At 40.6% G+C, this 26,660-nt stretch overlaps 1 protein-coding gene across 7 annotated transcripts in view; it reads right to left on the bottom strand.

Annotated features, from left to right (window-relative positions):
- LOC136847478 (von Willebrand factor A domain-containing protein 8-like) overlaps positions 1 to 26,660 on the bottom strand; it is a 737,466-nt gene that overhangs the window by 439,014 nt on the left and 271,792 nt on the right. For 6 of the 7 annotated variants that reach the window (XR_010855764.1, XM_067119221.1, XM_067119220.1 and 3 more), the window contains exon 6: positions 16,303 to 16,467. Coding sequence is in view for 6 of the 7 variants with exons in the window: in XM_067119221.1 (XP_066975322.1) it covers positions 16,303 to 16,467 (165 nt within the window). In the remaining variant the exon portion in view is untranslated. Of the gene's footprint in view, positions 1 to 15,502; positions 16,075 to 16,302; positions 16,468 to 26,660 lie in introns of those variants that run through there. The other variant, XM_067119219.1, reaches the window with a different exon arrangement.

The following is a 26,660-nucleotide window of genomic DNA, read 5'->3' on the forward strand; positions in this document are numbered from 1 at the left end:
TGGGGTCATTTTCTTGACGTAGTGAGACATAGCATAAATACAATGGTTAGTAAGACTATTGGTGTCGAAACCTGGACAAGAGAGATTGTACTTTTCCTCAAGTTGTGGTATAGTTTTATGTATTCTTTCTAAATTTACGTATTATAGTTTTATGTATTCTTTCTAAATTTACGTAAAGTGGAAATGCATATTATGTAGAAGAAAGATATTATGTTTTGTTGTGTTTGTATTTAGTAATGAAAAGCACTGATTTGGCTGTTTCGTGTATTTAATTGTAAGTATACGTGTAATAGTGCTTAACTACTGGCATCGGTTGTTTGCCCAGTAGTTAGTCGAACATTTGGTGTTGGTCGGCGACAGTTGTGACAGGCAGTCTCGTCACACTCACAGCCTTGGTGCAGTGTAGAACTATTAGGGACTCAAGAATAGGGAATGCAGCCATAGTTGTCGGTGCCTCCAAGTCCACTTATGTATTCCTTTTCATCTTAAAGTTCATTTAGGGAGATTTCTTTTTGTAGATATGCATATCTAAATGTATTAAGAATTTCTTGAACTGTGCTTTGGATGAGGGTTACTGAGTAGACTCATAGAGAGTGTGCTCATGCCACCTGATTCTAATTCAAGCTAGGAATATTGATTGCACCATTAGAACTAACAGTAAGTTTATATCGTTTATGTCTTAGATTAATATACACAACACAATGCAGTGTTTTATATGCAATTTGGAATAGCCCATGAGTGAAGTAACTTGGGTGTCGTAGATTAAGACTTGGACTGCGATTAGATTAGTATGTTTCAAACCGTTTAGGCCATACGATTACACTTACGATTTGAAATGCTCTACTTGTTCTGAATGAGTCGGAATAATTGGTATATCTCCTATGGAGGCATTATTTGGCTATCCAGTTCGGGGTGCATTTGATTTCATGCACATACCTTCTCGTTGTGACAATATAATTAGATTGTTAGTTGCTACAGCTAAAGAGATACATGCAAGTCTTAGTAGTAATCTTGAGTCGAAGATGCAAGAAATGGTTGAGAGAAGCAATGCGAAGTCAGATAGCATGAGAATTGCAGTTGGGAATAAGGTTTTTTTTTTTTAGTTAACGTCAGGAATGAACTAAATTATAAATTAGGTCCCAAATTTGAAGGCCCGTTTTGGGTGGTTGAAGAGAAGAAAGGAAATAGGTTTGTTGTTCTGAATGAAAATATGGAGGTCACTAAGTAAACACATTTCGAAGATCAGGAAGACAGTTTAATGTTTAGTTAGGTTTCCTGGGGGTAGGCTACTGTAGGGTTTTTCTCATTTTAATTTGCGGTTTTGCTTGGTTAGGGTTGAGCAGCTATTTATTTTTTTTTTTTTTATTTCTGCGCAAACGCAGGGATTTAGTGTAATTTGTCAGTTTTTTTTTTATGATGAAGTTGTGTCTAGTTTGGGTCTCTTCCATTCTTTGAATTTTTTTTATTCGCATTATTTCGGGGTATTGGTTAACTTGCATCTTTGAAAGTTGAATGTGATGTAATTGTACCGTAGAGTTGCGTGGGCATTTTGAAGATTTGGGGAACATGGTTCCATGTGTTGTGGTTTGCTACTGAGGGAATTAGAGATGACTCACAGATGGCTATTGTTTTGCTTTATAGTACACGCTATAGTTTTAGATATTGAGAAGGAAACCAAATCTTTCTTTGTTAGAAGAGATTAAATCTCAGGTAAATATGGTGATGGTGGATTTTACAGGGGCATTTATTCTTTATGGTGATATTTTGCCTTTGAGGGTATTGGAATCAGTTTTAATGAAAGGGGCTTATAAATGGGAGTCCTATATACACCTTTTCACACTTCACTTCAGACAGAGTTACATATGTGTTTGACATAGCCTATGACAAATTGACAAACCCCAGACTGAATTGACATACAACAAAATACTTCATATGAAGTAACAAAACTTACTGTCATTCCTCAGAAATATGACAGTCTAACGAAACAGACTGAGTTAACAAATCGTCTGACGAACCAACAAACGTGAACTGACAGCTTGCCAAAATTTTTTTGGCAATCACATTTCAATTTGACAATTAACAAAATTAGTTGTTGTATTGAAATTAATTATCCCACTTATGATTTTTGAGGAATTTGTTCATACTAGACCAATTATAATACCAAACAACAAAAAAGGTAATTTAGGCATGTTAAAAGCACAGGTAAAAGGCAAAAGTGTAGCATGCCATGCATTTCTTGGTGCTGTTTCTGTTGTCATTTCCAAGGAGCACAGTATACTTGCAAAATACAATATAATATTTCTCTTATAGACTGTCCAAGTAATTCCTCACTATGCCTCCCAGAAGATATCGCACTGTCGGATGAAGATCGTGAACGAATTGTTGCCCGATATGAGATTGGAGAAGACTTTTTAGATGGTGCTGCTGAATTGCAAATCCCAAGGACAACAGCTTATGAAATAATTCGCAAGTTTATTGAGACAAGAGAAAGAAAAGACGAAGATGGAGTGGAAGAGGAGGACGACAAGCTGTTTTGGAAAATGACACTAAAGATTTTAGTGATGCTTGTTGAGGCTGCCCCTACACCAACACTTGCCAAACTTAACTCATCACGTCGTCAAGCATTTCCAAGAAAGCCTTTTGTGTGTAATATGACAATATCAAGAGCATTGGATGGAGAACTAATTACTTTGAAATTATCTTGGAATGTTGCCAAAAATCGAAATCCAGATGAGGTTAAAAATAGACGTTTAGCTCATGCTCAATATCTGCAGTACATATATGAAGAAGGTAGGCCTATGTATCAGCACAGAGTTTATGTGGACGAGACAGGTTACAATTCACATGCTTGTGGGACTTATGGTCGAGCTCCACATGGTGAACGTGCTACAAGGATTGTGGCAGGGCAAAGAGGAAATAATATAACCTTAATAGCTGCTATCTCTAATCAAGCAGGTTTGTTTTATTATGAAATTCATACTCATTCGGTGAACAAAGTCACATTCAAAGACTTCATGACCTCGCTCTTTGCCGTATTAGGTCCAGATCCTACTGTGGTATTAATAGATAATGCACCAATCCATGCTTGAATTGAGCAGGACTTTGAGGAGCGAGAAATAAAGAAACTCCCTGCCTATTCTCCATTCTTGGATCCTATCAAGAATTGTTTTTCTGTTCTCAAAGCTAACATCAAAAGGCAGTTAAATGGGACTGTCAAAAGAGTAGATGCTTGTGCTGCAAGAGAACATAATATGGTGCTGAGAACATATAGAGAACACGAGTTTACTCCAGCAAGTGGTAATGGATGCCATCCTAACAATAGATGCTGATTTATGCTCCACAAATTATCAGCATACCAGACCTACTTAAGAAGATATCTTGCACATGAAGACATTTGGGATTAACTAACAGGATTTATATGTATCTTACCCTTTTCCATGATGTATTTCAGAACTCTTGTAAAATAATGCATAGGTATGCATTTCATTAATTTGCATAGCTATTATAAAGAATGCAATTTTCTTGTAGGTTGCAAGTGATTTAAGAAATATATATTTGTTTTGTAAACACCTAATAAACATGCAACAATGTTCAATCTTTTGCTATCCCTGTCAATTAATAAATGTTTCGAGTAATTTGATATGGTATTGAATCTAGTACATAACTATATATTTTTCACATAAAAATCACATGTAAGGTAATTTACAGTATTTAAATTTTATTTGTTTGTCAATGTGATTGTTGAAGAATTGTGGCTCTTTGTCAGTTAGCTTCATTTGGTTTGTCAGATGATTCATTACCTGCAGTACGAACATAAAATGCCAATTTAATACTAATCAACTGGGTTGATGTTCATGCTGCATACAATTTAGGAATAACAAGATTAAGAATGCAAAGAAAACACCTATTAAAACAAGTACAGTATAGTGGTGGCTGCCATCTCTACTGTACAGTAACTGCTAATTCATGTTTGGCTAGTTATCATTATTGCCAGACATTAGAGTATTAATCCCTCCCTCAACATTTGCTTTTCAAGAATTGTAATTTGTATGTCATTCTTAAGTAATTGTTTTTTCTATTCTAAGTAATTATGGATACAATTATGGACACCATTTATGTTTTTGCACAGTCCTTACAACTGTACAGTACTGTATATGTAAAATTTGAATATTTGGAGTTTTTGTTAATATTATGTCAAATAAATATATGAAACTGTCAATCATTATGTCTCATTGTCCCTTTTAAATGTGGTTTGTCAATTAGTAGTGTGACAAAACAGTTGTCAACAATTGCTGTAATATGTCATATCAGTTTCACTCTTTGTTATTCATATATGAATAAGTGTCAAACAATATGATAAACTTTAAAAAATATTTGTGGATTGTCACCGACTTTGTGCAATCTGTCTGATCTCTTGCGTGAAAAGGTGTAGTTTTCATTAGTAATGGTTTATGTAGATTATCAGGTTGATGAAGAAGTATTTGTCTGACAGTAGGTTAATTATAGGGATTCCATTGCGTGACAAGGAATCATTTCATAGTTATACTATACAACCTTTTTCCTAGTATATGTAATAATAGTGTAATGATGTTAGTGAGACTAGACACTGTATATTATAGGGGATAAGTTTCAGTCAGTAGTTATTGGTCATAAGGACAGTTGTTTATTAGTCCATGATAGATATGTTTAGGATAACTGAGTGTTCATTGTAAAGAATATAGTTTCAGGGATTAAGAGTTTTTTATTGACCCAGGACGTGACTCTGATGAACTGTTTCTGTCGACCATCCCAAAAACCCCACATGGGGTGCCATTAGGAATGTCTCCGGCAGTCCTTATTGGTGATCCAGACCGCCGATGGTGTACAACGACACGTCGCCTTTGTTCTTCTAGAGGGGTCTACAACTTTGATGGAGCATGTATGGTAGTCCCTACGCAAGTTGTTGACATGCACAAGAGGATCTACGACTTGTCAGTGGGGGAGATATGCTCCTGTATAACGAGCATTTAAAATGGCGGATGTGGGAGGTGGTCATGTGAATGGAACAAGGCCGAAATGATTTTGATAATTATGTGTAACAGACTTAGGAGAAATGAAGGTCGGGTTGAGGCTCGATGGGGAACAGAAATTAATACCTTCATGTCATGTTTGCTATTCAATTATTTTATTTCGGGGTAATGCTTAATGAAACTCAGTATCTATTTTCCATAATATCATTTAGCATGATTTGTTATCAAGCTTATTTAATAAATACTATTTTTGTAGTTTAGGATTTTATTTACAAACCTTTACACATATTAGGTAACAGAGAGAGAGAGGAGGGTACTTTGCAACTGCTGATCTACGGGATGCCAACCAGACTTCAGATAAGACCCTATACCCGCCTGGAGGGGGTTTAACAAGTATTCCTCAACTTCCATACCACCGCCATTCATGATCATACTGATGAGCCGAGTGTTCTGCCAACACATCACATATGTACTCCTATTGCAGTGGCAGTCCAGAATGTTTCGAAGCACCTTGAAAAGTCCAGGTGCTTGTAATGGCTTCGGTGCCCCTCTCGTCAGCTGCATAATGTCAGCAGTGTGTATGTCATGGTCCAAAAGTTTCTCAGACAGAGTAACAGAACTAACAAAATTATCCATAAAGACATGGTATCCTTTATTCATATTCAAAACCAGTATCACAGAGTGTGTGCAACACACATGGTAAATGAAAGTCCAGGATGAATACACTTTCAGCCTCATATAAGAAATAAAACTAGGTACATACCATACTTTTCTGGTTTCTGGGGGTTGCAATATGGTCTGGACCAGCACGACCTTATCCCTATTTTCCCTTAAGCACATGGAGATATTTGTCATTTGTCTGCACCAACTATGTCATAATCTACTGGGCAATGTGTGATACACAGGGATCTGGCAACCGGTAGACGTTTCCTTAAGCGAACAACATATCCCAATGAATATGCGCAACCCCAGATAGTGTGCAATATCGGTAATGTTGCACCCACGCCATGAATACTTGGCCCTTATCTGCAGCTGCACCCTGTAGAACTGTACATTTATATCTGTTTCAGCACTAACTACTCGAGATACTCCAGTGTACGAAACAGCTGGAGAAATCTGAAGGAGGATGGTACTGATGGGTACAGACATCCCTGGGGTTAGATAATGTTGCCACTCGGGATCCTCACCCACCATGAGACACTTCCGTGCTTTGCTTTGTTTCCCCCCTCCCTCTCTGCACACGGACGTGGCCAAACTTGTCTAATGGCACAGATAAACCATGCATTTTACATAAATACATTGACTGTTCACCTGTACAGTCATCACCATCAGCCCTTGCATCCATCTCATCATCACTATCACTCCCTCCTTCATTCTCATCAACCCCTGATGCAATCACATCCCTCATATACACTCAAATTTTCTTCCAGGATCCCCTCAAATTCATTTCTTCCACACTCATCATGAGATTTCCAAATCATCCTCACTCGTTTCTATTTCAGTTCCATCCCCAAACAAAGTCTTGAGAAGTTTTTCTTGCTTACTCAAGGAAGGATTCCATTTTTGATCCTCAATACTGTTCACTTACAGAGGTAGCCTAGAGGCACCAACATTCACCCCACCAAGAGCAACATCACCTTCCCCACGATTACGCTCACTTTCAAAGCTCTTGCCTTTAATACTTACTGGTTTTGACATTCTGAATTATATCTGCAACAATTACAGAATAATTTGTGAAAAAATCTGATCACCAATAAAGGAGATATAGCACTTTTCCCGCGAGAGACAAACACATGCTTATCCTTTAACAAGCATGATAAGACAGCCTTGTGGGTTGCCACACAAAATGTAAGCTCAGTCACTAATCTTTGCATGTCACCTCTCATAAATCCTCTACACTCAGGAACAAATATACATGCATAGCATGAAAAGCAGTATTTTATTTTAATTTATTACTTTTTTTAAGATGATGCCTATATCCAGCATCAGTAAGTCAGTGTTATTTTGTGTTCACGTTTCTTTATGTCACCAGTAAGCCAAAAGGTCTACGCAGTCAATGCTACTAAGTGACTATTGCATTACAGTACATGGAACGGCAGCTTGAGGAAAGAGTTAGCAAACAGATATATCATGTGGCTGCATGCCAAATTTGAAATCTAATTACATAATTCTTAAGCATTTGGATTTCTTTTGCATTTTTAATATCTAACAATTTTCAACACTGAATCCATATACGAGTATTAAATTGATTTTGTGTACAGTATATCAGAACAGCTGTGCATGTTTGTGAAAAATCCTATTCCGTTCAATACCTAACACAATGTAAGGTGCAATAATATAATGAACACATTCACATCATGTACTCTCATTAAATGACTTATTACATTTTTTTAATCAATTATCTTATATATCAAATTCCATGAAATGTAAATTTTCTTCAATCTGCATGTCATGTACTGCAAATAAATAGTTTACATATGCATTGTTATTTTGTTAGCTTGCTTTGACTAAGGTGCCACAGAATACAACTCCTTTCAAAATTATAAAATAAACCAAAATTTCTTAAAGGAGGATGTATTTCTAATGGTTTTGCTACCAACCACAGGCATCTTCACAGAGGAAATCAATGAAATTCTTTTTTCTTTTTCGTATGTGGTACAACTGGTAGGAATAAATGTGTTTTTGCACTGTGGGCTTGTAAAATTTGTACATTTCTGGGCTCGACCTGTGTCACCCGGTGAAATTATCCTTTAGCACATATTTCTAGGTATAAGTATTGCTAAGTATACCAGAGAAAAAGCTAAACACAATGCCAGGGTTACGACCCCCGGATCGAACGCCATTAGATGGTGTCGGTATACACAAAGGGTGAGTGGTTGCCACTACCACAGGCCTCCGCCCTATAGAGCTCTCCAATCTCAAAACCCCGAAAAGTGAGGAGCCGTTGCAAACCTCATCCTCTTCTCCCAGCCAACCACCACCCCAGACGCCATCTTGTAAACATTCCAATTTAGCACGCCTTGCATACACACCGTGTTTTTCTTGGTGCTGTGTTATTTGGTTTTTTGACTGATTTATCATGTCTTCTCATCAAGAACTCCCACCATCTAAGTTGAGTACCATCTCCTTTTGGTTTTTTCCTTACAGAGGCATTTTATTGACCATTAAAACATTGTTTACCAGGTAAATATTGCTACGCAGCCAGACGTGAGCTGCGTCGGCCTCTGCCATGCTGGACCCTCAGTCTTCGCATGTTATTAGCAGGAAGTTGCTGCTAGTTTTTATTCACGCTCCATTCAATTTGGAGTCTTATTAGTAGAAATCACCATTTCGCTGGTAGGAGATTAGGGACCCCGTATCATGACTGATCTAGGCTAGAGATGGAGGCTTTTTCCCCCTCCCCTTTTCTGATCATAATTTCTCCCTTTTCCCTGGTTCCCTTCCTCTACCAGCGAGTTGGTACCTTCTCAATGGTGGTATTGTTATGCTCATGATCATTTCTGATGTGTACCAAGATGGATGACATGTATATTCTGGATTAGTTTTATGGGTGATTCAGCATCAGGGTCGGCCATCTTGGGTATCCCCACTTGACGTATATCGGTGATGGTTTGGCCCTCTCTGCCACTGAGTCATTTACGTATTTATAGTATATATTTATAGGTTTTTATATTTCACACATCATATGGTTACCCTTTTTATGTTAGTACTCTTGAAGTCAGGTAGTTTTATTTGATTAGGTATGTTCTAGCCTAGCCTACTCGGCCGTACCGTAATCGGTTTCGGAGAGTTAGGCTGGACAGAATAGGCGCTTTTCACGATGCTCATGCTTCCTTGCTCTCCTTGGAGGGAGATGTTAGGTGGTTGAGGGAGTTCCTCGTTCTTTCTTGGCCCACCTGACCATGCCGTTACGTTTTGGAGGGTGAGGTTAGGCTAGTGAGGTAGTTGCCCTTACCCCTTAGCCCACCCGACCAGGCCGTGAGGTTTTTGGAGGGTGAGGTTAGAATAGTGAAGGGTCTCCTCAATTCATAGTCTTCCACCTGACCAGGCTGTCGGTTTTGGAGGGTGTGGCTAGGCTTAGCGTGGTTCCCCCCCCCCTCCCCTGTAGCGCCCATTCTGGCCTTCCTGTCCAAGCCAAAAAGTTTTGGTTTTGGAGGATGGACTGGGTTCGAAGGTTGCACAGATCATTTCATGTATGTAGCCTAGCCCTTCTTTACCTGATCAGTTAGCTTTTGGCGAGTGACCTAGGCATCTTCCTAGCAGAGGGACACCAATCGCTTACCCTCGGCACCCCGTGGGGAGTTTTCATTCGGCTTCCAGAGGGTGTTACCCACCCGTCTGGTCGCCGTTCGCCGGGTTTCCGCCACTCTGCTAGATTTTCCCCTTATCGGCCGGTGTTTCGTTTGTTCGCTTTCCACAGTGTTAGCTGGAGCGTCGAACACGGTCCCAGGGATGCTATCATGACTTCCGCTATGTTCAGTCTCCGCCAGATTAGTCAGATCTTTCGTTGTTATCGTCCATGTTATCACTCTGGTGGTATGGTATTCGGTTGGTTGGCGCTTTCCACTATCTGGTTCCCGCCCTGCGCGTTGAGAGTTGAGCCATATGCGAACACTCCTCTCCGCCTCTTTCCGCCGTTACCATAATGTGTGACATAACGAGATTTCCGTGGCAAATCATGGCGGAGTACCATAGCGCCAGACTATCTTAGAGTACTTATGTTTACATAATTAGTAGTTGACCATTCCGTAGCATAACTTGTGTTTATTTCTACTGCCGGATTCATTTCCGGCGGGGTTTTATCAGATGACACGCATGTTTCATCACCCATAAATCTGTGTATTAATCTTGTACTGCCGGATTTAATTCCGGCGGGTTTTGCCTGATGACACGCATGTTCCATCACCCATAATTTAGATTAAGGTATCCTATTGCCGCTGGATCTACTCCGGCGGGCCTTACCTTGACGTTACTCATGTACCGCCTTTCCACTTACAGATGGTACGCTGTCAGGAGCTAGGGTGCACCGCGGTTCTCCAACAACCCTCTGGCCACAAGGTGTGCCGGTCAAACTCCGGCTGCTCGGTCCGCGTTGGGGACCTGACCGTCTGTCACCCAGATGGCTGTGAAGTCTGCTACGCTCTGTACGAGTGAGTGGTGGATGAGTCGGTAAGCTTTAAGAGACCGCTAACCTTTAGTCTCCTTTTGACTCTAATGTCTTATTTTGACATATGCGGGTAATTGGAGAATATTTTCAGTAAATCCGACCCTTTCTTTCAGTCTGACTGAATTACCCGTGACTCTTTGCTGTCAACCCTGAAGATCTGGGTCGGCGGATTTGGGAGGAACGTTGCGTCTGGCAAGCCGTACGTCCTGTCAGAGGAGATCTGCAATCTCCTCTACCCCGGAGCCCTGATCTCTGCTGCAGTGCTGGCGGAATTGGCCGCCCCTTTCATCGAGCGGATCCGGGAAGAGACGCAACCCTCCCAAGATGACAACCTGTGCGGAGAGGTGGCGGAAGAGGTGGCGGCCATCAACATCCACCTCGAACCGATGAGCGTCGACTTGAACCACCAGGTAGAAGGTAAGGTGGTAAGTGAGGTAGGGGGAGAGAGTTTGAGTAGCCCCCTTTTTGGTTCTCCTTCTTCCTCTTCTTCTTCCTTTCAAGGGTTTCCCAAACCAGCTATCCTTGAGGACAGATCGAGGTCTGTTGTCCCCAAGGTGAAATCCTTGAAAAAGAAGGACTTACCTAAGTCCTCCAGACCTCAAAAGTCTAATCCGTCAGCTCCCTCAAGGTCGTCACTGGCTCTTAAACCAGGGGCGTCCTCTTGTAAGGCTACTCCCCCGCCCAAGGGGTCGAGATCCAGGACGTCGAAGGCTAATCCTCCACAGCCTAACTTTGACCCTGAGGCCTTTGCTGAACTTCTGATGCAGAAGTTAGACAAGAAGGTTGAAGCTAGGATTCAAGACCTTTCCTCCCAGCTTGCTTCAAGCTTGGAGACCTCTGGTCAGTCTGTGCTGTCATTGGCACTGAGGATGCAGACCCAGGAAAGCTTGCTCTCCGGGTTTATGCAATCCGGAGCAGCACCGCAATCTTATGTTGTTCCGGATGCCTCCAGACTGCCCCCCTTTGATAAGGGGAACCCGTGGCGGCTGGCTCTTCACGCTCCCCTGTACAATGATACCCTGACCACCGAGGGCTTGGGAACTCGTCGGTTGGAGGAACTGGAGTTCTTTCCACCCAACTTGGTGCCTCCCTACCCAGGCTATGCCAGGCTAACTGAGGAAGCCTGGATTAGATCAGACAAGGTCCCGAAGGAGACAGTTATCTTCCCCAGGGACCAAGCCCAATCCACCTTGATGCACACTCTCACTGACTGGGAGTGCGAGAATACCAAGCTTACTCCCTTTAAGGGGACTTTCATGATGTTCTCGGTAGGTGACTCCATCCCTACCCCCTGCACGACTAAGATCATAGTGCTGACTAGTCAGGCGGGAATTGAGGGTAAGCCGTTGCCTCAACTCCGGGAGACAGATCCCACCTCCCTCCTTTTCCCCGGGGATTCGGAATTTTGGTCAGGAGCTCCGGCTATGTTCACGGTGGGTAAACTCGACCCCGAGTGCGCCTCCACACTATTCAGTGAACAGCTTCCCAAGATTCCGGAGGCCCTTCTGAAGGAGGAGTTCGAGGCTAGGTGCAGGTTGAGTCGCTCCCTGCATTCCATCACCATTACAGAGGTAACAGCGTTAACTTACGCTGAAGAACCTCTATTCCAGGTCCTGACGAAATCCCTGTTAGCAGCATTTCAATCGGACCTGTATGACTTTGTAGTGGCGAGACTAAACTGCCGGAAACATATCTTTGCGGACGCCACTATCAGACATGAGCCCAATAGACTCATGAAAAGTTCTATCTGGGGTCCTAACATCTTCCCTGAGAGTGAGGTCAACAATGTTCTGGCGGAGGCAACTAGAGCAAATCAAAGTCTTCGCTCCCGCTGGGGTCTCCCCTTTAAAAGGAAAGCCACCGAGACCTCCGGACCTCAACCCAGGGAAAAGAAAAGGTTCAGGAGGTACAGAAAACCCCAGGCCCAAACTATGCTTCAAGCTGTACCGGTCTCTCAGATCGGACAGCCTTCCACTTCCAAAGCCCAGCCTCAGCAGCAGTTTGTACTGATGCAGCCGGCTCAGCAAACCCTTGCTCCGCCAACCTTCGTAGCGTCCCCAGCTTTCAACGCTTCGTTTGAAAGCCAAGGGGCGTTTCGAGGTTTCAATAGACATGTGAGGGGAAGCAGAGCCAGAGCCGCCTTCAGAGGTATGACCGCATCAAGACCTCTTTCACGTGGAAGGGGAGGCCGAGGAGGCAGAGGAAGTAAGCCCTCTTCCGTTCAGTGAGTCTCCTCAGGTGGGCAGGAGGTTACATCTCTTCCGGGACCATTGGACCTTCAGTCTGTGGGCCCACACCATAGTTTCAAAAGGTCTGGGATGGAGCTGGAGAAGAGGGCCTCCTCCGCCAGTCAGATTCCATCAATCTCCATCCAAAGACCTACTGGACTTTGTAAAAGACCTTCTTCAAAAGAAGGCAATAAAGAGAGTGAGACACCTGAAATTTCAAGGACGGCTGTTCAGTGTCCCGAAGAAAGACTCAATCCAGCAAAGAGTAATTCTAGACTTGTCTCGTCTCAACTTATACATTCAATGCGACAAGTTTCGTGATGCTTACAATCTCGCAGGTGCGGACCCTACTTCCCATGGGCCGTCACCACCTCTATAGATCTTTCAGACGCTTATTATCACATCCCGATTGCGAGAAACTTCTCTCCTTACCTAGGATTCAGACTAGGGAAACAAGCATACTCGTTCAAAGTCATGCCATTCGGGCTCAACATAGCGCCCAGGATTTTCACCAAACTGGCAGAAACAGTAGTCCAACAGCTACGGGCCCAAGGGATTATGTTAGCCGCATACCTGGACGATTGGATAATTTGGGCATCCAACGCCAAGGAATGTCGGAAAGCAACATCCAGTGATCAGCTTCCTGGAATCCTTAGGTTTTCAAATAAACAGGAAGAAATCCCACCTAGTTCCGGAGACTCAGTTTCAGTGGTTAGGAATCCAATGGGATCTGGACACACACAAACTGTCACTTCTGCCAGCCAAAAGGAGGGAAATAGCCAAAGTTACCAGGCAGTTCCTCAAAAACAAAAGAGCCTCCCGTCGTACCCAGGAAAGAGTCCTGGGTTCTCTTCAGTTCGTGTCAGTGACAGATTTGCTGCTGAAAGCCAAACTGTAGGATATAAACAGAGTATGGCGGAGACGAGCCAACAGCAGATACAGAGACCAGATGTCTCTAATTCCGCCGGTGTTGAGGAAGAGGCTTCGACCATGTTCAACAGTCAAGAGTTTGTTAAGGTCAGTGCCTCTCCAATTTCCCCCTCTATTATTAGTGATCCATACGGATGCTTCCCTGAGCGGGTGGGGAGGATATTCCCAACACAAGAAAGTTCAAGGAACATGGTCAACTATGTTCTGCCAGTTCCATATCAACATTCTAGAAGCAATGGCAGTATTTCTAACACTAAAGAAACTACATCCAACCAGACAGATTCATATCAGACTGGTATTGGACAGTGCAGTAGTTGTACATTGCATAAACAGAGGGGGCTCCAAGTCGAGCCGGATCAATCAGGTAATGATCGCAATTTTCTCTCTGGCAAGGAAACATCTTTGGCACCTGTCAGCTACTCATCTGGCAGGTGTCCGGAATGTCATTGCAGATTCACTGTCCAGGACAACTCCGCTGGAATCAGAATGGTCATTGGACAGAGCATCATTCGAGTGGATTTGTCTTCAGGTACCGGGTCTCCAGGTGGACCTGTTTGCCACAGAGAGCAACCACAAGCTTCCGTGTTACATTGCTCCCAATCTAGACCCTCTAGCTCACTCCACGGATGCGATGTCAATAGACTGGAACAGGTGGCAAAGGATCTATCTGTTTCCACCAATAAACCTATTAATGAAAGTTTTACACAAATTCAGATCATTCAAAGGTCAAGTAGCGCTTGTGGCACCCAACTGGCCGAAGAGCAATTGGTTTCCTCTTCTTCTAGAGTTGAAACTCCGGCGCTTACAAATCCCCAGTCCAAGGTTGACACAAATAGTACAAATTCGGACTGTGTCAGCTTCCTCAAGAACTCTGAATGCCCTAGCTTTATGGACTTCATGAAATTTGCAGCTCAGAAAGATGCTAACATTGATCCTATTAATACACTGTTCATAGAATCAGACAAGAGGGAATCTACTCTCAGACAATATGACTCAGCAGTTAAAAAGTTAGCATTATTTCTGAGGGAATCTGAAGCTCAGGAAATGACCACAAACCTTGCAATCTCTTTCTTCAGATCATTATTTGAGAAAGGACTGGCCTCTAGTACTATTACTACAGCAAAATCTGCTTTAAGAAAAATATTTTTACATGGCTTCAATATTAACCTTACAGACTAATATTTTTCGTCAATTCCTAAAGCATGCGCTCGTCTTAGACCAACAACCCGTCCTCACACGGTTTCCTGGTTCTTAAATGACGTAGGCTACTTAAATTAGCATCAGACACTGATAATGAACTGTGTTCATACTCGAGTCTGTTAAGGAAAACGTTATTTCTAATAAGCCTAGCCTCAGGTGCTAGAATTTCTGAACTGTCTGCTCTCTCTAGAGAACCGAACCATGTTGATTTCCTCCCGTCAAGAGTTCTGTTGTCTCCGGATCTCAAGTTTCTAGCAAAGAATGAGGATCCACAAAATAGATGGTCCCCTTGGAAGGTTATTCCCCTTCCACAGGACCTGTCCTTACGTCCAGTTAACACTTTAAAAGCTTATTTAAATAGAACTTCTCATAGAATGTCTGGCCCTCTTTTTGTTAGGGAAAATGGAGGAACCATTTCTTTAAAGGCCATCAGGCAACAAATACTGTATTTCATAAAGCAAGCAAACCCGGATTCAGTACCTAAGGTACATGATATTCGGGCAGTGGCCACCTCCACTAATTATTTCCATGATATGAATTTCGATGACCTTAAAAAGTATACGGGCTGGAAATCACCTACAGTGTTCAAACGCCACTATCTTAAATCTCTAGAGGCTCTTAAATACTCCACAGTGGCTGCAGGAAGTATTGTTCCTCCAGCCCTAGACTAGCTTATGTAACCTTAGTTTATCCTGTTCTTTATTCCTCTCTCGCCTGCCTGCCTCGTTTACTCGCCATGCCTTCTAACCTTTAGGTCAGGCCTGCTTTACAGCCTGACTCCTGACCGTTTTGCATATCATGTTGTAACCCCTTTTGTTAGCCTTAAGTGCCTTAGTGTAGTTATTTTTGTCTGTGTGCCCTATGTTGTTAATCATGTTTTATTATTAATGCTTGGGGTTATTAAAACACAGTAATTTTCTTATAGTTTTATTTAGCTCCATTAAGGTCAATTTTAGAGGGCTCCACCAAGCTTTTGTATGGCTGATTTTTTGTTATAATTTCACCGGGTGACACAGGTCAAGCCCAGAAAAGGGATTTTGACAAAGGAAAAATCTATTTCTGGGGGAAGACCTGTGTCACCCAGTGACCCATCCCTGTATCTCCTTTTCCCCCCCGAGTGGCATACCAAGCTTGGGGGGTGCTAACTTGGGATGTTTACAAGATGGCGGCCGGGGTGGTGGTTGGCTGGGAGAAGAGGATGAGGTTTGCAACGGCTCCTCACTTTTCGGGGTTTTGAGATTGGAGAGCTCTATAGGGCGGAGGCCTGTGGTAGTGGCAACCACTCACCCTTTGTGTATACCGACACCATCTAATGGCGTTCGATCCGGGGGTCGTAACCCCGGCATTGTGTTTAGCTTTTTCTCTGGTATACTTAGCAATACTTATACCTAGAAATATGTGCTAAAGGATAATTTCACCGGGTGACACAGGTCTTCCCCCCGAAATAGATTTTTCCTTTGTCAAAATCCCTTTTTTAAGATACTGTGTTCTCTCCACATTAAAATTTCTTCAATTTGAACTTGCTCAATGCCACCATCATCTAGAATAAAAAAAAAAATCCCTTGAACCAGCCTTGGTTAAGCCTTAGTCTGGCTTAACCATTTTATAATGAATGTCCGTTTTACTAGTGCATTGTGGTTCAATAAAATACACTGACAAACAATTCTGAACTACTGCATATATTCTAAATTTCATTACAGGAAAAATTTACAACTTCACAAAATTAACTCATACAGTACTTACAATAAAAAACAGAATAGAACATTACCTTGTAAGGCAGACTAGATACATCTCGTGCTTGAAATCTTGACCGTAATGGAGGATCAAGAGGATGACCTTGATATGGAGGGGAAGGTAATCCAAGGGCTATTACACGAAAATTTTCGTCAACTCGCACAAGGCGCATTCTCTCCAGTTCTCCATGGGAATGCTCCTGTCGAAAAGATTCAATGCTATTATTTCACTAGAAGAAAAGTACTGTTCAGCCTGGGTAATATGAATCTATAAAGGATAATACTGAGGATGAGGATCCTAATATAGTTTTTAACTGACAAAAATATGGCACAGTATTATCTTCTGACATGGAAATAAAAAAAAAATTGAAATTTCAAGCAATTTCATTCTTATTACTACACAGTAAAGAAACCAAGGTCGACACTACATGGCTACTATAGGATTAAAAAGGCTGCATAGGATTCATGTTGCCTACTATTATGCAATGTCTAAATTCGATTGTTTTGTACTCAACCAAAGATTAGCATCTGCTCATTACAACCCTATCAATCACAAGGTGCTTTCTTTCCGTGTAGATATATCCAAATCACAACAACCTCTTTTTATTAAGAAAAGTGCTCTACTGCACATGCCTGTAACCTCATCTGATACTCTACAACATCCCTCAATCCTTTTGTGCAACTCCATACCATTTGTAGTTTTTACAGCTCATCTCATTGCTCTCCCAGATCACCTTTGTGATGATTACAGTACTGTCTTTGTATCAATCTTTTTCTTGTTTTAAGCTTTGCTCTTGGTAATTCTGTCTCTATGCTCTCTCATTTTTATAAAATGGTAATCTTAGTTTTTCAGTAATCTTTTTCATTTTTATGTTTATGGGGATCATTAATCTGTCTTCCCTTATGGGATATTTTTGTATTTATAATTCAAGTTCAATATGCGTCAAGTTTTTCCTTTTTATTCTCCTTGCTCTCCCAGATTACCTTTGTGATAAGAGTACAGTAATCACAATTTAAGTTCAACATGTGTCAAGTTTTTCCTTTTTATTTTCCTTGCTCTCCCAGATTACCTTTGTGATGAGAGTACAGTAATCACAATTTAAGTTCAACATGTGTCAAGTTTTTCCTTTTTATTTTCCTTGCTCTCCCAGATTACCTTTGTGATAAGAGTACAGTAATCACAATTTAAGTTCAATATGTGTCGAGTTTTTCCTTTTTATTTTCCTTGCTCTCCCAGATTACCTTTGTGATAAGAGTACAGTAATCACAATTTAAGTTCAATATATGTAAAGTTTTTCCTTTTTATTTTCCTGGCTGCTTTTACCCATTAGGCTTTATAGTCCTTCGCAATTCCAACGATCATGTTCTGCATCTGACTGCCTATCAACAAACAAATAATTTTTCATCTAAAGCTCATGTTATGGTGACCACTAAAGATAGGTAATGGCTTGGCTTACACCCTGCTGATAAGCAAAGGGTATCTCATCTGGAATTCTGTCATCAATCATCAAAGTCTCCTCGGTAATATCACTTATACAGTACAGCACGTTTGTAGTCTTGCAGTGAATCTAGTTTTCCAAGATGTCTCTGCTGTATCTGACAGAATTATCAATAAGCTTCTTTGTACCATAGAGCAATAGCAATGGAGGCAATTAAATATACTGTCATGCCATTGCTATTAAGGTTATGATGAACTCCATATACATATCATTTATGGCATTTTCTAAAAACTTTAAAACAATTCTACATGACAATGATACCCACAGGAATCCTTGGGTGAATATTGGGTGTAATTTTAATTCCTAGTTACGGTAATTGCAACATAAAGCCACCAAGTAGTCTGGGCTCTATTTGCTACAAACTAAATTTTTCCATTGAGAGTGACTTTGGGTTTTCTATTTGCATAAATTAAATTTATATTTTATTTAGAGTGGAATTTAGTTCCTTTAAATATTTTCATGTACTGTACTGAGATAAAGTTCTGATACATTAACCTGTAAGTTGTGAATGTCAGCTTGCGATGACTACTCATCAGTTCTCAGTTTCTTTTCTACCATTTTCAACAAAAGAAAATTATGCTTACTTCCCAAAGAACCATCAATAATGGGGACTCTGGTGCTTTTAAAATATAACGGTTGAAGAAAAAGGAGCTTTTTTCGTGAAAAATTTTGTACTGCATGAGTTAATACTGATTACTTCAATACAAATTAAATTTAAAATCATCCATAACCTACACTTTCATGGAAATCCGTTATCATTATCCCTCTAATTTTGTTTCTTGTAATGAAAATCCCTCGCCAACAACCCCAAATATTAGTGCCGTTACTTTAAATATTTGAAATAGGCTATAACAAAGTACCAGGCTACCATTAAACAAATGACCTCTTAAACTTATCCAATTATAATATTTGAGGGATGGTAGATCCATCAAACATAGTTCCTCGTCAACAATTTATCTTCACCCTTTTGCCATTCAACCCATTCAACATTTCACTGGAAGAATAACAACGATAAGACAACCCCTTTGACAAAGGCTCTTTGATATTTGCTAACTAGATCAATCATCACATCCTCTTTCCCTTCAAGATGCCAGTCTGTATACCAATCTGAGATTGCAATGTCATCATACACTCGAATATTTTCATCTCTAGAAAATATGAAGGATAAGTTCAGTGGTATGGAGCTTTTTCTAAGATATTTGGAGCCACAAGATCATCCAACGTACGCAAGACAGCAAACAAGAGACAATGAGCTTCTAGACACCAATACAACACAACTCAATGCAGATTATGCAAATCAGTGAGCAATATTTAAAATGAAAACATTCATAAAAACAACATGCAAAAAACATTTTGCATGCAAAAAACATTTTGCATACTTGCAAAATAAAAGGACAAAATGAAAATACAGCAATTTCATCAGTCTACAAAATGTACTGCAGACCGACAGGTTTGTTCACTATGGAAGATAACCAGACATTAAGAGTAGGCTGCAGGGTCAGGACATTACCTTCAATCCACTCTACAAATGCCAGTTTAAATTTACACTCTCACAGTAAAACAACTGGCAGTTATGGTTTGCTTAAAAACTGATTTTACAAGAAAACAAGTGTTTATACAAACCAGTGCATCATAAACCTTAAACTGTGCAGGACACATCCAGGTGCACAAAAAAATTTTTAAAAAAAGCAGTTCCTGGCATACAAAAGAAAAATTTCCAAAAAGAACAGTTCCACTGCAAAACTCAGCCTACACCCTCATTCTGCCGTGCCAATCTTCATCTGAACGAGCAGGAAAAGGAGGAGAACACTATAGTTTACAGTCAGTGGCTTTGTATAATGACTTAGTGTAAAAATGCAGTTTGTTACCACAAACCCTTTCATAATAAAATGGGGAGGATGAAGCAGATGAGACCAAAACGGAAGTCATTGCCAGGAGTCCATTACAAAGAAAGAAAACATGGGAGTTAGCAAGGGCAAATGCAAAAGGAACACTTCTGTGCTTACAGATTTCAAGATTTTGGGCACTATCATAAGTAATGGGTCTAGTGTGGAAGAAGCTAAAAGATGGGTGACCACTAACATTTGGAGTGTAAAGCAGTGAAGGTAAAAATGCCCACAAGTGCAAGATCGATGAATGAATGTGAAGAGTGCGATGACTATTTTGACCCAAGTCCAAAGCAAGGGCATGGCTAATTATGATGATGAACTAAAATTAAAAATTTAAAACAGAGTTTAGCAACACCAGGTGACTGTCCAAGAGATGGCAGAAAGCCAGCTAACAAAAACAATAAAACCTGGGTAGATGAAAGGGCACTGATGTCTCCTCAGAGGATAGTCAAATAAGAAGCACAAGCAAAAGATGTGGTTGCAAAGTACAACCCACATCAGGAAAAGACAGGCTGAAACTGAACAAAAGGCCCTTTAAAACCCAAAACTCCCTGCCAATGAACCCAATTTTCTTCAAAAACTTCAGACACTCACTGGCTTTCTGTGAGAGGAAAATACAAGGCAAAGAGACACAAAGCTGCTGCTTGGGGAGAAAACTTTCAGAACAGTGCCTGAGCAAAATGACACCAACCAGAAGACAAATGGACAATGACCAAAAGAACTGGGATGAAGGGAGACTGATACTGATGAGGAGGCCAAGATCCCAAATTGACCTGATCTGACAGCAATAGAGGATGGCAACCTGGAGAGGGGACAAAAGGTTGAAGCTCACCATAATAAAGCAACCAGAAAATACCCTAGCAGTCATGAAAGGCTGATGCATTGACGAAAAGAGTAAACAGAAGATAGAGCCAGCCATATCACTAGCAGAAGGTGAGCCCAAAGATACCCAGACCCAATTTCACCCCAAAATTTGATGGAGTCCAATCCCAAGGCTGATTATCCAAAGGTGCAAGGACTGGTGGTGAAGGGACCATCCACCAACATACTCCAAAACTAGTAAAGCAGAACCCATAGATGCTGTGGAATATATAAACAATGACCTGAACCCCTTACTCCCTGCAACCAAGGTCAGAACCTTGATCACCCATGCTAATGGAATGGTCTCCATGCCCTTAACCAGAGGAAAGTCAAGACTCATGAGGACCAACACCATAACAGCAATTCAAAGGCAGAAGTCTGGGCACCAGCCTAGAGGAGAGGACAATATAAAAATTACTGATGACCTCAAACAAGACATCGAAGAACAAAGAGCCATTTCATTGGGCCTGCAGGTCTTCATAAGTGCCCTCTCCTCTGAGTTCCCATCAATGCCACAAGAACACAAGACGTGTCCAACTGTTAACCCCTCAGGGTGTCAGGGACAATCAAGAAACAAGACCCAAGGGGTTAGGAAACAGCAGCTGAGGAAACAGCAAGTATATGGCTAAGACCTAGCAGGAAGAAAAGCCACCCTAGAACATGGAAGCAAGAAGCTTACAAAGACTGCTAAAGGTGGGGCATGCAACGGTCCAGGCAGAGAGAGGAATATCCAGGAGAAGTAGATGAGAAGACAGGCAGAGTATGCAGTTCAGACTCATGAAGGGGTGGAAGAAAGCTACAATTATAATAATAAAGGCCACTTGAATGAGGCCAGAGTCAATTATTGGAGAATGAGGGCGCAAGGAACCAGAGAGCAATATGGTACATAAAAGTCTTTCCAAAAGAATGATGAAGCACACTGAAGATACTATGAGATACCCTTATGAAAGGATTGTATAACCAGGCAGAGACCAACTGGCCACGGAAGGCAGAACCAGGGGGAATTGAAATAATATAAGACACCAAAAAGTTGCTCTAAATGTTCAAAAAAAGATATTCTTTATATCACTAAAGCTGACAAAGCAAGTGTTAGCATTATTCTTAATAAAAAAAAAAAGTGTAATTAGGTAAGCTGAATGATTTAAGTGATGCCAGTGTCTATAAGCCTTTGGTATCAAACCTGGGAAAAAGAATCAATAACAAATTTCATAGACAAATAAAAGAAATTTTTAGCAAAAATCGGGACAAGATTAACAAGCTTAAGGTCATAGGTTCTAAAATGAACAGTTACTTGACATATTGCAATGAGATGGCCGAAATTTTTAGAGGCTATCTGGCATGGTAAAACATGAATCCACTGAAAATTTGATGAAATTTGGACAAAACTTTTTTATATGAATTTAAAAACTGTTGAAAAAATTTTGAAGTTCAATAACTTTATTGTATTTCAACTTTTAGATACAATTTTTGCTTAGCTTTGAAGAATATTTCATAATCTTACAATGTATGTTCTATATATATAAAAAAAATTGTAAAAAATCTCAATTTTTGAAAATTTTGAAAAATTCAAAATTTTCAGTCTTTTAATTTTGAAAATTCAACACTGCATGTAAGATGACAGAGTAAAGTGAACTTTTAAGTACATAAAAAAGTTTCGAAATTTCCTGAAGAAGTAATATATTTTCACCTTTTTCAGTTATTTTAAAAATCCTTCATTTTATAGACATTTGAATGTAGCTAACTTCATAAAATATTGGTTTTGAGAGAAAAACAGTTAAAGTTTTCCTAACTTTTAGGCACACACACCTCACTCATGGGAGATATTTTTTGTGTATATCTTTTTTTAAAAGAAAAACACAGCTATCTTGGACACATATTCTGCATATTAAAAGCATCTTCAGCAGTTCAAAAAATCTATCCTACGCCTACAAACGAAATTTTCCTTTTCTAGCTTACCTTTCTTCTCCAGCAAAAGACTTTCCAAACCATCCCAAGGGTATCTTTGTGGGGGCTTGTTTTTTTAAAAATTTACAATTGATTTTACCAAACAGACTTATTCTCCATTCGTGCAAGGACTCTGCGTCTTTTAAACCTCGATAATAGGCGGCACTGAGTGCCACTGATGAGTGCCAGCCTAAAAAGCTCCAGCCTTTTATGTTACATTGTCTTGTTGCTTTGCTCTCCTCTTCTGTGTTTTAGGTATCAGAGATGACCTTGTTATTTTTCCTGAGTACTTGATCTAATAGGAATGCCACCTATAATGTCATTTATAATGTACACCCATACCCAAGGTTGTGTTCTACAGCATCCATTTGTAGTGCACACGTGGCTGTAGTATATCCATGAAACGTTTTTTTTTTATGCATTTTTTCCACAAGTTTGAATGGAAAACTTCATTCCTGTTTTGCATTTGTTCTCTTTACAGTTTTAATAGTTGATTTGTGTTTGTAATATCTCCATACACTTTGTATATAGTGGAGCGGGTAACTACAAAAAAATAGTAGAAAAGTGCAAATGGTGATACAAGCATGAGACTTGGCTCAACTATTCTTCTTGTCCCTTGGTCTCATTATCAACCTCCGGCCACACAAAATTTTGCCATTTTCCAAGATGGCCGACAGGTTTTCAAAATGGCATCCTGTGGATATTTGAATATTGGTATTTAATTGATTAATCACATTCAAATCCCTAAGTCACTCCCAGTTTATATTAAAATATTAAAAACAAGCCTTTATATATGTAGATACATCATTTCTCTGCATAGAAATATCCAAGATGGCTGTCACTATATCAAAAATGTCCGGCAAAATGCCAAAAATTGGTACTTAAGCTCATATATGAGGCTAAAGGTGAGGTAATACATGTATCTGCGGTAACTTCAGCCTGACCAGTTCATTTTTTGTAGATTAGAAATCAATTAATCCCCAGTTAATTAATTTTCATCCTCATTTAGAACAAAAAAAATGGGTAATATAAAGTGTAATAGTGTAGTGTCAGTGCACTACCAGGGCACACTGGTTGACACTACAGCTGTGAAACTCAGCATGGGGTTCAGTGCTAGCTAATGGCAGAGATTTGTTATTAGTTTCCCAAATGCTGTTTAGCTAGCCCCACTTCAAAGTTAAACAGCTGCACCTGAACTGACAGGATGTGCCAGCGAGGGAGAGTTGAGCCAAAGAAGATGGGGCTCTAGTCTTCTAGATGGTGTACAGATCACACGGGAATTAAATAGCATTGAATGAATGATCGGGCTAGGGGTAAGATTATGACATATCTGAGCCTAGTTGTATCCCATATCTGAAAGTGCATATATGTTATATAGGTGGTAAAAGGATAAACCCTCGGCCTATAGAACAAAAGCAATGGCAGGACAATCTTGGAAGCCAACGTCTTTCCTGAAGGGAGATAGTACAACTAACTGGAAGCTTTGTTGCTTGTGCCAAGAGGACACACGTGAAAGACTAGTCGATGCATCTGGTGCTGGCTATGCTACCTTTTATACAAACATTCCTGAATTCTATAAGTTAAATGCAATACCTATACCATTTCATCCCAAAAAGGCTTGATGAAGGTGATGAAATTCTGTAGACCTTTGAAAATAACAAAGCAACATATCATGAATCATGTATGCTGAAGTTCAAAACAACAAAACTAGAAAGGAAATGGAAGTCATTGTGTAAGACAAAAGAAGATGATGATGCTCCATCAGCAAAATTCACACGTAGTAGCCAGAAGGAAGATGAAGATGCAGAAGATTCTAAGACTGAGAAAGAAGGAATATGCTTTATTTGTGACCAACCAGCACCAATCAAAGATTTATAATTGGCCATGACATTGCCTTTACATGAAAAGCTGCAGTGATGTGCCACCAACCTACTAAATGAGAAACTTCTAGCCAAGCTTAGTGCTGGAGATATTGTTTCTCAGGACCATATGCATCACCCATCTTGTCTGACAGGTGTGTACAACAGGGAAAGGGCCTGGCTAAATTCCCAGAAAATTGGAGATGATTATGTGCAGTACAGACAAGAGAAGCCCATGCTTTTGCTGAGCTTGAGATGTACATAAGACAAGCAGTTGACTACAGATGGGTGCTGCTATTTTACAATGGTGGAACTTTATGATTTGTACAAACAAAGACTGGAACAGTTAAATGTTGATGCTTCCTTTGTGCACCGAACACGGTTGAAAGAACAGATACTGCATCCCAGAACTGGAGGACTTTAAAAAGGGAAGAGAAATTTGATTTGCCTACAAAAGGAAAATGGGAGAAGCCCTAGCCACGGCATGTGACTACAATGATGCACTAATCGTGGCCAAAGCAGCTAAGATATTGAGGAAACAGATGCTTGAACATGAGATAGAATTTGATGGAACCTTAACAGCAGACACTACAAGAGAACCTGTGCTACCAAGTTTGTTGAGATTTGTAAGTGTGCTACAAAACGGTGGCAATATAAAATCCCAACTTAAATATGAAACATCATCTACTGATCTAGCTTTAGCACAACTTTTGCACTTCAGCTGTCGAAAGAATCCAGCATCTTCAACATTCTCCAGACATTCCAAGTCAAGAGAACCTCCGTTTCCAATATATATTGGTCTCCTGGTCTTTGCAAAATCCAGGAAGCATCAATTAATTGATACATTCCATCACCATGGGATCAGCATCAGCTATGACAGGGTTCTGGAATTGACTAAAGGGTTAGGAGAAGCAGTGGTAACAAGGGCTGTGGAGGAAGAAGTAGTTTGTCCCACTACACTAATAAAAGGGCTCTTTACAACTTGTGCTGTTGACAATCTGGACCATAATCCAAGTGCCACAACTGCATAAACATCCTTCCATGGGACAGACATATCTTTGTTTCAGCATCCTAGCACTGATGAAAAGGGCGAGGACAGAAACTTGGCTCAAATCATACAAAGTGGAACAAAGTAAAAAAAAAAGTACCTTCTCTTCTTGGATATTACACAAATGTACCTCCTGCTCACTTTAAACATGAAAATCCCCTCCCTTCATCCAGTGGAAGTGCAGGACACCAACAGGTTGTGTTTTGAAGCATCTTTCTCTTGAGGATGAATGGCTTGAGAAAGTCAGTCTATCGGACAGGAGTGAAAATGCTGTGTCCATATCTTGGGCAGCACATCACGCTTCTCAGAAGCGACAGGCCCCATTTGAAATAAACTTGTCATCAATGTTGCCCCTCTTTTTCAAGAGGCAGCTCATTCAGTTGCAATGATAAAACATGCCATGGATATTGCAAGAGCAACCACACAGTTTCTCAATCCTGGCCAAACCCCAGTTCCAGCAGTTGATCAGCCACTATTTGCAAATGCTGAGCAAATCCAATGGGATTGGCCATTGCAGTATGGTGATATGGTTATTATGTTTGGAGGGCTGCATATAGAAATGGCAGCATTGAAAATTCTGGGTGATCTCTTGAAAGACAGTGGTTGGATTGGTGCTCTTGCAGAAGCAGAAATAGCTACTCCTGGAACAGCAGATTCATTTATCTCTGCTTCACATTTGAAGAATACATGTCTAGCCCACCAGGTGACAGCTTGCAGTTTATATCAGCTGCACAAAGCTGCCTATATGGCATATATCCAGGAAGCAGAAGAAGAAATTGAGCTAAGCTGTGAAACCTGGATCAGAAAACGAGAACCAGTGTGTCCCCAATTCTACTTTTGGAATCTTGTGCTTCAACTAGAACTTCTAGTGTTTGTTTTCATCAGGTCATACCAAGAGTCTAATTTCCAATTGTACAAAGATGTGCTGCAGGAACATATTCCCTTCTTCTTTGCCCTGGACCAAGTACATTATGCCAGGTGGCTTTCAATTCATTTGAGGGACATGAAGGCTCTCCAAAATGACACATTTGATGTATTCACAAAGGGAAATTTCACTGTCCACAAAACCACTCGGCCTTTTTCCTCAATGGCTCTAGACCAAGCACATGAGCAGAATAATGCTCATGTGAAAGGAGATGGGGGAGCCGTTGGCCTGTCTGAAGACGAAGATGCTCTCAGAAGGTGGACAGTGGCTGGTCCTGAAGTAAGCCGCCTCATCGTTGAGTTTGAGACTAGAAGTGATGCTGATCCAAAATCTGAGGGTAGCATCATGATGAAACTGAAACTGTGCGG

The sequence above is a fragment of the Macrobrachium rosenbergii genome, chromosome 16 (genome assembly GCF_040412425.1).
Source record: "Macrobrachium rosenbergii isolate ZJJX-2024 chromosome 16, ASM4041242v1, whole genome shotgun sequence".
Lineage (NCBI taxonomy): Eukaryota > Metazoa > Arthropoda > Malacostraca > Decapoda > Palaemonidae > Macrobrachium > Macrobrachium rosenbergii.